This window comes from Macrosteles quadrilineatus, unplaced genomic scaffold, assembly GCF_028750875.1.
Source record: "Macrosteles quadrilineatus isolate MER2022 unplaced genomic scaffold, UCM_ALF_1.0 Scaffold_2__2_contigs__length_208266976, whole genome shotgun sequence".
Classification (NCBI taxonomy): domain Eukaryota; kingdom Metazoa; phylum Arthropoda; class Insecta; order Hemiptera; family Cicadellidae; genus Macrosteles; species Macrosteles quadrilineatus.
This window is the reverse complement of record NW_026542595.1, coordinates 118,686,191-118,698,498: the sequence shown is the minus strand read 5'-3', so window position 1 is coordinate 118,698,498 and position 12,308 is coordinate 118,686,191. Positions and strand designations below refer to the sequence as shown.

At 35.6% G+C, this 12,308-nt stretch overlaps 1 protein-coding gene across 2 annotated transcripts in view; it reads left to right on the top strand.

Moving 5' to 3' along the window:
* Positions 1 to 12,308, top strand: part of LOC128987398 (AF4/FMR2 family member lilli-like) — a 221,841-nt gene that overhangs the window by 149,770 nt on the left and 59,763 nt on the right. For both annotated transcript variants that reach the window (XM_054408227.1, XM_054408228.1), the window contains exons 6-7: positions 1,340 to 1,432; positions 7,006 to 7,093. In XM_054408227.1, the coding sequence (XP_054264202.1) occupies positions 1,340 to 1,432; positions 7,006 to 7,093 (181 nt within the window). The remainder of the gene's footprint in view (positions 1 to 1,339; positions 1,433 to 7,005; positions 7,094 to 12,308) is intronic.

Sequence of the window (12,308 nt, the reverse complement as noted above, 5' to 3'; positions counted from 1 at the left end):
GACACCATTTAACTAGACTTCACTCAACAGAAGTGATATCTCTTTACCTGAACAATTTTTATCAGTAAATCGGTTTAACCAATTGACATTCCATTGGTCAATATGGAACTAAACTACCAACGCGACGGCAGACAACTCCCATTTGACTAGCTCATTTTCCATTAAATTTGTTTGATAAGATTTTAGTTATCTTGGGTTTTGGTTGAAGGACGTTTGGATAAAACGGGTTTCACTGTAGCTTTAAAACAGTATCTGGTATGAATGTAGTATTTTGATATGTTGGAAATGAGGTGTTGGATAGAGTTGAGAGAAAGCACTATGATTGCCAGCTGGCATTGTGTCGACGGCTCACACCTGGCTATCATGGCAGCCGAGTGTACAATGTTCTTTACTGATGTACAATTGTACAATCGCATCTTTATTGTCTAGATGTGAATCAATAACTTATCTTGCAAAACATAAACGATATAGATTTTCTTTTCCGTTTAATTTCGTGGGTCATTGGAAGTTTTTAAGTAGTTAAGAATTACTTTAAACAAAGATAAATGTTTCATACAGTTGGCACTTGATAATTTTGGACACACTCGTTAACCCTACGCTAAATGAACTATCAGCCAATGTCTGTGTAATACTGGAATTTTTGTAATTATTTAATTAATTTTTTTTTCTTATTATTTTATTATTACTGTATCTTTTTTAACCGTGACATTTTTGGTAAATTAACATTAAATCTTGAAAAAATGGTCAAATAGTAAATTTAAGTAAGTAAGTGTTAAGTATGTAACACATTACCTGGGTTTTAAGAGGAGGATTGTCTTGATGTACCCGTTAGAGTAATTAATAGTGTGCGATTGCATGCTACTCAATTGTGAAGGGAGTATTTGATAATATGGAAGGATGGATAGCCGGAAATTGGATAGTTTAAACTTTATTTGCTATGATAATTTACAATAGAACCCTTTATATCCGACCATGACGGAACCGGGCCATGGTCAAAAGGCCAACAGGTCGGATGAAGATAGGAGCATAACATACAGTTTTCACAACATTGGTAATTGTCTCCTGCGACCGCGACATCACTCATCATCGGCGACAGTGGTGATCGTCTGTCGCGATTACGGCAAAATCCGCGATCAGCCTTTTGGTTAACCGATCTCGCCGGCGTTATTGCCCTAGACTTGGAACAAGTAGACGGTTGGATATCCCAAGGAGTCAGTTATTCCGAGGACAGAAATGAGGGGTTCTACTGTAATCCTCTAATCTTTGAATCTGCAAATAAATTGAGTTTTATAGCTCCTAAAATTGATTATGCTAACCATTTCTATTTCTATGTTTCCAGGAGATGAAGCTACCTATGACACCAATCACTGCTATTGCAGCGACACCGCGCAAGGAAGTGGACAAGTTCACATTCAATCCTGTACTGGATAAGGTAAATATTGCTGTATTGTCTATAGCTGTTAAATTGGATTATTTCAGAAGCAGAAATCATCTGGGCTTCTTATACTTCCATGAACGATCAGTTCCGATAAAAGTGAAGAAGTTGTGTCATCCTTGCAATCACGTTAATTTATTTACTTACCTTTTTAACACTGTTTCAAAATTTTAAACAATTTCAAAATCATCCAAGCGTGGTCCATAAATTAAGGTCTTAAATGTGACCAAGTAAGCTAGTTCACATCTGGCATCCACGCTGCAATCATTACTGCATCCACTGGTACTATAGCTGGTTCCCACCCCCTATGCTATGTTTAGTTGGAAAAACAGAGTTAGCAAAATCTTAGTCTTGTCTAAGTAGTTGGAGAGTCTTAAAGGGATAATAAAATTAAGTAAGAATCATTCTGTGATTAGGCTTTTTTGTGCTCTAAAGAATCAACTTCGACCAATTGAAGTTCATCGCCAGTTGACGGACAAGAATTTAAAATAGTGTTTGGACGTAGAAAAAATGTATGCAAGGGGTTGTTGTACTTTTAAGGTGGTCAAAAACGTTTGCTTGATGTTTTGCATAGCGTAGGCCAGCAGCGACAGTTCATCAATTTCGCTTGAGGCAGGGACCTAAGTGAGAAGAATTTTGGATAAAGATTTCAGTAAGACTGAACCAGTGCCCGATTTAGGGTACTTAACAACCTTGGAAAAATTAACCCGAGGGGCCCCCATCCCTAAGGTAGAACTTCATTGCGTTTGTGACAAAATCTTGAACATCTACTATGAAAGACTATCTTAAGGAGAATGGTGTTTCAAATGTGGAATGTGACGAACTGAAAACCCGGTACACATCTTACCGCTCGTTTAAAATAGGCCTATCCAGTGTAGATCAGCAGAAAGTGCTCTCAAGTGAATTTTGGCCTGAAGGAGTACTAATTGCTGACTTTGTGCATCGTAAAAATAAACACTATGGACAGTCTAAAAGTGAAAGTCTTGAAGAGTCTGTTTTTTTAGGGTTTCCGAGCCCAGCAAAGTGAGTAACCTAGTCAACCGTACCAGTATTATTAGTTCTGAAACTGTTTTATCGTTAATGTTTTTGAATATTCAGTCTATAAGGGACAAAACCCTGGAATTAGATGTAGTCTTAAGCGATATTAAAAATGATATCCTATGCATATCCGAACATTGGCTTAACACTGAAGAGATAGGCTTTTATAGACTAAAAGATTATCATTTGGCCACATACTATGCGCGGGACGATATGGTGCATGGTGGATCAGCTATCTATGTAAAAAATGGACTAAAATATAAGGTTATGGATGTTGCTCGTTTTTGCTCAACTCAACATTTGGAAGTTGCTGCCATCAAACTCGAATGCAATATCATTGTAGTCAGTGTGTATAGATCACCTAATGGTGATGTAAATATATTCCTCAATCAGTTTGAAAGGTTATTATGTCTTCTAAGTCTTAAATCGTCTTCCCTTGTCATCGGAGGGGACTACAATGTAGATTTGGTGGCTGATTTTACCAAACCAATCCAGCGTGAACTTGCAAGACTTATGAGGCAGTTCAACTTACATCCAACCAACTCTACGCCTACAAGAGGTAATGCAGTTCTCGACAATATCTTGACTGATCTCAATTATTCAAGTTATATTAATACAGTTATGGATTATGGCCTTTCTGACCATGCTGCAGTTAACCTAGACATACGCCTAGCCTATTCCGAGAAAACTTATCTTGAACAGTCCAACTCCCTTGTATACCATAGGCCCATAACAGAAGCCCGAATAAATACCTTCTTCCAGTTTTTAAGCAGTGTTGACTAGTCTGTACTAGCCTTAGGTACAAACTCTAAAGAAATTTTTAATTTATTTTTTGACCAAATATTGCTTGGTTTCCATGAGTCCTTTCCGCTGCAGAAGAAGCGGGACCCAAATTGCAACTCCGGTGGACAGTTCTCTGGTGGTAAAGCCTGGTACAACGAAGACCTGAAGAAGAGTAGAAGTATCCTCATGGCTCTCCTTGATCGCCACAATGTTCTTAAAACCTCAGCATCCCTTCAAGCTCTAACTGAATATAGAAAGACATACAAACACGAACTGAGGACTGCCAAAAAACAGTTTGTTGCCGACTGTATTGAAAAATCCGACAACAAGTGTAGAGCAGCTTGGCAGGCCATTCGGAAAGAATCTTCGAGCAAACATCAACCCAATACTTCTGTGGAACCAAACGACTTCAACGACTTCTTCATTGACTCGGTGTTGGAGGTGGCGGAGAAATCTGGTGGCGTTCCTTCGGCTGCAGTGGATCTTCTCAAGACCAAGAGCATTGCAGCACCCGGTTTGGAATGGAAGTTAGTGTCATGTGAGGAGGTAGCGCGGCATGTGCGGCTTCTAAAAAGTTCTAAAAGTCGTGATATTTATGGCCTGTCTAGTGATGTGCTAAAGTCTATTTTACCTGTGATTGTAGAGCCTTTAACCTATTGTATAAATAGTTGTCTTATTGAAGGTGTATTTCCTGCAAAGCTTAAGTTATCTAAGGTTGTTCCTGTTTTTAAGAAAGGGTGCAGAGATCTCCCAGCTAGTTATAGGCCAATAGCTTTAATTCCAGTCTTTGCCAAAGTTTTTGAACGAATTTTACATGACCAGCTGTACAATTATTTTGAAGATAATTCCTTGTTTTCAACTATACAGTATGGTTTCAGAACTGGGAAATCTACAATTCAAGCTGTGACCTATCTTGTAGATGCAATCCTAGCAAACCTTGAAAGCAGAGCCGATACTGGTGTCACTTTATGTGACCTCAGTAAAGCCTTTGATTGTGTTTGTCATGAGACATTGCTGGCTAAGTTAAAGTACTACAAGGTGACTGATACAACTCTGTCACTTCTTAGCTCATACCTAGATAATAGAGAACAAATAGTCTGTGTCAATAATCAGTATTCATGTAAGAGACTTGTACCCTTTGGCGTGCCGCAAGGTTCGGTTCTTGGACCTCTTTTATTCCTTGTCATGGTTAATGACATTGATGTTAATGTACCATTTGAGACTGTATGTTTTGCTGATGACACTACTTTGTTTAATGCTGGTTCTGATATAAAAACTGTCAATTTGAATTCTGAAAGTGCCCTTAAAAGTGTATCCAACTGGTTCAGTACCAATGGTTTCATACTTAACAATGACAAAACTCAAACCATAGTTTTTAGTAATAAAAATGTCAAGGCTAGTGATTCTTCCTCCTGTGATCAATTAGGGTTAAGTAATGTTAAACTATTAGGCTTAGTTCTTGATAGAAAATTGACATGGCAATTTCATACGGATTATATTTGTAACAAACTTTCAAGAGTTGTATATTTACTAAGATCTTTAGATAAAAATGTCCCGAAGTCATATCTCAAGCTTGCTTACAATAGTTTCTTTCAAAGTAATTTACTGTATGGCATATGTTTATGGGGAAATGCAGCTGGAGTACATGATGTCTTACTGGTTCAGAAAAAAGCTGTCAGAATACTAGCTTCAGCTGACTACTCAGAGCACTGTAGGCCTATTTTTATCCATGAAAAAGTGTTAACTGTCTTTAGTTTATATGTTTTGTATGTTCTATTAGAAGTAAAAAAACAATCTGTATTCTTGTTGAAACGGCTAAATGTACATAACCACAACACAAGGCTCAAGCATGAAATTGACATTCCCTTTTGTAGATTGACCAAAGCAGCCAAAAGCTCTAAAGTTATAGGGCTTAAACTGTACAATATACTACCTCATCATGTCAAGAATATTGAATCCTTTGCTAATTTTAAAACTGTTGTAACAAATGGTCTTCTAAAGCACCCACTTTATTCTGTTAATGAGTTTTTGCATTTGAGTGCTACTGATTTTATAGATTTTAAGTAACATGCATTGTGATTCAACAATTTTTATTTTATGATATTTATTCTCAATTGACAACTGTGATCTCTTCTGTGATATAGGCTAAGTTTTACATGTATGTTATATAAGGTCTACTGTGATAATGTTCATGACTCTGTTACATTTTCTAGTTTATAGTTTTCTTTGACAATGTCTATTGCACAACTGTGTCTAATGACAATAAAGGATTCTTATTCTTATTCTTCTTATTCTTATGATCATACGTTCTTATTGTCATTAGCGATTGCAGAGAAATAGTTAACATCTCCTGCAACCAAGGGGGCATCATCAAATATTTTTGTAGCCTACAATACCGTATCGCTGCAGCCCCCTTTTGATTATAGCCCTAGGCTGCGGCCTGGTTGGCCTAGTGGTAAACCCGGCACTGGACTGAAGGAGAAACTAAAAAAAAGTTCAATTAACAACCAGGGACACAAACCCTAGTGGTCCTAAACATGCCGATCAGTAAGCTTTTATAAAAACTTATAAACGCTCCCTTCCATCTTGGATATGTGTAAGGCCTTCTCCTCACATCCTTTGTCTAGAATATTTTGTCCAAACTGCATATATACATAATTTGTAACTGGTAAAGAATTTAAATAAGGTTGACTCTCTTTACAAAGAAATGCAATTGCAGAAAGTGATTCATACTTGGAGGAAGTGTTGATTTTTTGTGACATTTTCAGCAAAAATAACATGAATAATCATCCCATAGCTGTGAGAACCGCCTGGAACATTAGGCCTAGTGGATGATATTAATAGTACATAGCTGGTGGTAGATTTGAACAAGCCTTAGCCTCACCTCAGCCGCAATGGAAACTTGTTTGAGACCTTAATTTATGTGCGTCATCAAGGTTGTGTAAATACATCAAATATCTCTGGTTCGGTGTTCAGTTACCCTTTTTCCAGCATAGATATCTTCTCATCTCAAAAATTAGTGCAAAGTTAGATTTTCTGTAAAGATTAAGCATATCAACAAGAATCAAAGCTTATCAAACCATTTTAATCATCTGAAGCGTTCTAACCAGTCAAGTGGCCTCTTTAGGATAGTCCCTGTTTTCCTAAAATTGTCAACCTACCTGAGAATTGTATTTTGGCTAGAAACTGTAATGGTGTCTAAGATGACATAGAACTTAAATGAGTCGCTGCACTGCCATGATACTATGATAGGCTCACCTTTTCGGACATGCTCATCATAGTCAAACATATAAGGTTTTTACCGTCTCATTCTCCATTACTACTAAAATGAAATTATATACAAGAATGAATGACACTCCTCCCCCCTCACATCAATAACTGTCACGCGTATACTATCTGTTTAAAAAACATCCGGTTCCTGTTGGTCACCTTGTATAAAGGTTATATAAATCAGGAGATGACAATCCAAGTGAATGAATTAGTTTTAACATCATCCAATGCTCAGTTTCAGTTACTTTTGGTTGGCTCAATTCAACTATGTTCATTTTTGTTCCATTGCATCTACAGCTGTTCTACGTGTAACATTTCAATTGGATGTTTACTTCTGTCATTCTATCAATAGGTTTTATACTAGAGAGCGATTTGACTGATTTTCACTTAAATGTCTACATTTTCTTCTCTTTTGACTGTTATACTACCTAGAATACTCCTTTGGAGAACTTGCAGTAAGTGTTTATTTGTTGTTCCAGATCTCCGAGATAGTTCCACCCCCACCTACACGCCCCATCTCCCCCGCCTCGCTTGCATCACTGCCGGCCCCTCCCACACATAAGATCAGTAAGTACCCCTGCCATTTTATGCTTATTACTTGGTGTTGCAGTGGATTTTTTTGTAATTGTGTGTTTAAAGTTTAGTACACCTGAGGGTCTAATCCGAACGTCGGGCTAATCCAAACCAATTGTTGCGAAAAAAGTTTGCTGTATAGTACAACCCCGTTAATCCGTCACCTACAGAAACAGTACAGTAGAGTCCCGCAAACTCGGTCATCACCTGGCTCAGAAAATTTGTGATTTTTTTTAGTCCGAGTTAAACATGGACTCAAGCCAGCTCAAGTCAAATCATTCACAACTCGTACCAAGGATTTGTTGTACTATATCTGATGACTTAATACTGACTCGTAATAGAAATATTAATAAATAATGCAGTTAATAAACTTAAAACTAGTATTGTTCTTATTTTAAACCCTAAATCCTGATAACCCGGCATTTCACAAACTCGGCACCCTTCCAGTCCACATTATGCCGAGTTTGCGGGACTCTACTGTACCATGGCCGTAACAGAGAAAAGGTCAAATAATACGAGGAGCAGCATGTTCAGGATTTCCCCTCGATTTAGGAATAATGTTAATGTTTCTATTCCTGCAAAATATATTCAGGATTTTGCTGTGATCGCGGGAGATCATGATAATGTTCCCATTACCGCAAGAGAAGTTTTAATATTTTGCCACGATCGGGGGAGACGATGATGATGTTTCTGTTATGGCAAGTGTTTACTGTAATCGCAGATAACAACAAATTTGTTTTCTTGATCGCGGGAGAAGGTGGGGATTTCCCCACGAGTTCGGGAGATGTTGAATAATTTGACGTGATCGACTCGAACAATGATAAGTTTTCCATGATAGCCAGTTTTTTACTAGGATTTTCCGCGGTTGTGTTAAAAGATGTTATATTTCACGTTACCGCAGGAAATGTCCTAGATTTTATCCGTGATCATGAGCATGATGATAACGTTCCAGCGATTGCGATAGACAATGATAATATTTCTGTTACTGTATGCTGCTTGCCAGTCTACTTGACACAGTCTACTTGACACAGTCTACTCCAACAACATTTTATACCAGTAAAAAATTTTGCCGCCAAGATGTTGAAACCTAAATCTCAGCTTAAACTATTTTCAGTTTGAAATTTTCTTTCAAGAATAATTTTACTTGAATCTTTAGGTACAGGGTGAGGTAGTGAATTGACATGATTTTGAAAGATCACAATTAATTTATTTATAGAAAAAGAATGTTTGTTTAACATCTAAAAGTAAATGTATGGAAATCAATATTTTACCTACGAAATAATAATTTTTGAATACAGTGCCAGTAAAGAGGTGTCATTGGTTTTGCACACACTGTTGAAGTCTGAGATGAAATCTATTGTAGCATCTGCAATAAGTATGCAACTTTTATAGCGCTTTTTTGTGCTAGCAGTGGCTTCAAAGTTATCCACCCAAAGTAGGAGACGGAGCCTGTAGCGGTAGACAGAAGACAGAAAGTGTGCTCAAAACCAAACCACACTATCTGCGTTTTTGTCAAATGCCTTTACAGCAAACTCATGTTGTGCACTCATCCAACGCTCCATGGCTACTGAAATTTCCACTTGTCTAGACACTGAAGATCATACCCCCCTGTACTCTCATAAACCCTCACCCCACATCAGCTGGAATCTGAATCATCCGGTTTCTCTGCCTCACCTTGTACCTGAAAAGTTGGGATCTGCACTAGTAACCTGTCTTTATCTACTTAGAGTAGTTTTAAGACAGTTTTAAATTTTGAGTAATTATTGTGTGTTTCTTCTAACCACAGATTTTGTAAATTTTTTATTGGTAAGTCTGCGCTGTCATTTAACGGTCAACATATCCAAAGCCAGCGATGTTGGCTCTTGCGTCTGCGACCTGATGACATCCTGACACCACTTAACGTTTTTCAGTACAGTTTATTCCTTGTACTGTACTGCCTCACCTATTATTACGAGACTTTATATATGCTCCACGCACAGGTTTTAAGCCCATCTAATTTGCTAACTCAAGGTTAAAAGGGGTCACCATCTTCTTAAGAAATAGAATAATTTTGCTCACTTCAAGTCTAAATTTTTCTATTTGATGATATATTCACTTGTTTTTTTATACAACAAAAAAGATTTGCTCTATCGTAAGATCTCTCAATTCAGCACAAAGTTTCCAAGATAAGAACACCTGGTTCTACTCTTTCTTGATTGAAGTCTGTCACATCAATATTATTAGTCCATAGCTTGCTAGCTTTTGCCAAATGAATACTTAAACCCGATCAGGTGCTTGGTGAAGCAAACCAAATTTTGCTATGGATTAAACAAAACTCTATTTCAATTGTTTTGTGTTTTAACGTAGTACTTTTTTTAAAATAATTGATTTTAATGCAAAAGAGTCATGGAGTTGGTTGGCTATAGATATTATACAATGTTGTATTATCCCATAGTCAAAAACTGTATTCATGTACTTTGCACCTATTTCCACATTTTTCTAAATACAGTCATCATGTCTGCGTACAGTTTAAGAGCCATCGTGAATCGGTCACACTTTCCAATTACAATTAGAGTAGAACGAAGCATCGAGTGATTGGTGTTCAGTATATAACATGAACTTCCTCAAAGAAGGCATTCAGGAAACAGATTTTCAATCTACACCCAAATATAAATTGTAAATGTTGTAAAAAAAGGTATAAAATAACTTAGTTTGACACTTTAGTGTAGGTGATTAATAGCAAATAGATTAAGAAATGTTTTTAACAAATTATTAAAATGTGTGCTGCTAATATAAAAACAAAACATGCATAATAAAAAGACATACAGATTCATTTTCAAAATATTTTAATTAATGATTCAGTTAATTACTAGTGTACATGTTGCTCAAAATCGAGCAATTTCAAATAAGTACATGAGTTGAGGAGTTACATATAAACAAATGACTTGTTTAAAAACTAATAACAGTCATAATTTCCGATGATTTTAAAAGAGTCAACTAAAAGATTATTAACTGATAAAAATACTCACAATTTACATAACAGTCCTATTCCAGTTTAAAGGGTTAATGTTTAACTATCAAACTGTCCATGGACGGGAAAAGGTAAGCTTACAATTTAAGTCAAAGTAAAAAGGCTGTCGGCTTTTATAATGTACCGTAGGCCTACCTAAGTTATTTAGCCAATTTGTAGGTGAGGGTGTAGGCTACTTTAAACTCTACAGAACAGAGATAGGCAAAAACTGGCAGAACTCTGAAATGAAGTTATTTATCATAGACATACTCATATGCCAAATCCTTAAAATAAAAATTAAATAATTAATAACTTATATCATTAAACACAAACCAACATCCAAAACTATACACATTTTTAATACAACAGAGATAATTTACACATTGACTGTTTACAATTAACAACATGTGTTCTTCTTCAGGAATTTAATAGTTCTGGTTGTTCACATTTAAATGTAATATTTAATTTCTGACAACAGCTGGAGTTTCAAAACAATGTTTGTTTCCCATGTTAATCTTATGGAGAAATACGAAACTTTAAAGGGCCCCAGGGACTCACTCTCTGATTATTTACCTAAAAAGAAAGTTTCCTGCACAACTTCACGTTACGCTCTTTCCAATGACACCAAAAACATGTCAATCGGTTCAGTAGTTTCGGAGGAGTAATTGTCACAAAAATCCTGCTTGCGTATTAAATAAGTATATAGATAACTATTGATTAACAATGCAAACTAATTAATTATTCTCAGCTGTAAACAGAGTGAACTCGATAACTTTTCCCATAAATTTCTCTATTGACTTTTTAAAATTAGAAAAAAAACAGCTGAAAAGAGGAACAAATTAACACAGTTAAGCATTACAAAACAATATGTGTTTAAATAATTTTGAATTTATTTACAAACTAATTAATTATTCTCAGCTGTAAACAGAGTGAACTCGATAACTTTTCCCATAAATTTCTCTATTGACTTTTTAAAATTAGAAAAAAAACTGCTGAAAAGAGGAACAAATTAACACAGTTAAGCGTTACAAAACAACATGTGTTTAAATAATTTTGAATTTATTTACAAGTAAGATCTCTGTAAAATAATTTGTTCAAATCTGTAAAATATTTGTTTTGACAAACTTTTTTCTTCAGAAATCCTGCACTAACTATATCTCATTGCCTTTTTGCAGTTACCAAATTTAGTCTGTCTCCTTAACCTTATTATATTCTGTAAAACAAGTTGGAGGTCTTTGCAAGGTGAGTCACGAGAGCGTATGAAAGCAACAGAGATTGTACAGCCAATAATGTATAATGGATAGGTGTATCAATCACAGGGTATTACCAGTGTCACTAGTTACAATACTCGCAACATCGCTACACACTCGTAAATGTTTACAGTGAAAACACAATGTCAGGAGTGGTTGAAACATTTCTTTGAGCTTTCTATAAGTTGATAATTGTAATTGTAAATATGTATAAAACATGTTGTTTAAATTTTCAAGATGGAAATACAAATTTCTTTATTCAAATAAGAGATAGCAAAAGAGTTCCTTAATGAGTCCTTAAGAATTTTGTTTCATAAATAATTCTTTCTATAAAAGAGATGCCATGTATAATATGATTTCCTCTTGATAATTTTGGTTAAATATTATTACATGTTTTTATTTAAATGAGCAATCACCATTTCTGAATACAATCAATCTGCTGCAGGTGATATTGACATTTTGTCCAATTTGCAATTGACAGTTAGATGCTGCAATTGTTTTAATCACTCGATCCAGTTTGATTTAAACTGAGAATTTTATACCAGTTTGATTCACAGGTTCACTGTACACATTTTACCCCAATTTGATTAACAATGAGAATTTTACCCCTGTTCAATTCAAATTGAGAACTATAGCTTACCATACAAAATTGTGTTGTTGTAGTAAGTTATGGATTATCGCACAATTTGTAGTACTTACAAAAGTAGCTTTTAAAACTACATAACTACAGAGAAAGGACGAATTTCAAAATTGTATTTTCATTGTTCAAATTGGGTAAGCCCATGTTTTGAAAAATATCACCTGCTGTTTGTGGAGGTGTGATGAAAGAAATATTTTGTAGAATTTGATGAATTAAGCTCAAATTTTTTATTGTTGTTCAGTATAAATTTTGCAATAGATTTTTAACTAACATCCTGATGAGCTAGAGACTTGAAACTTGAAACATAGCTCACAAATGAATGACAATGCA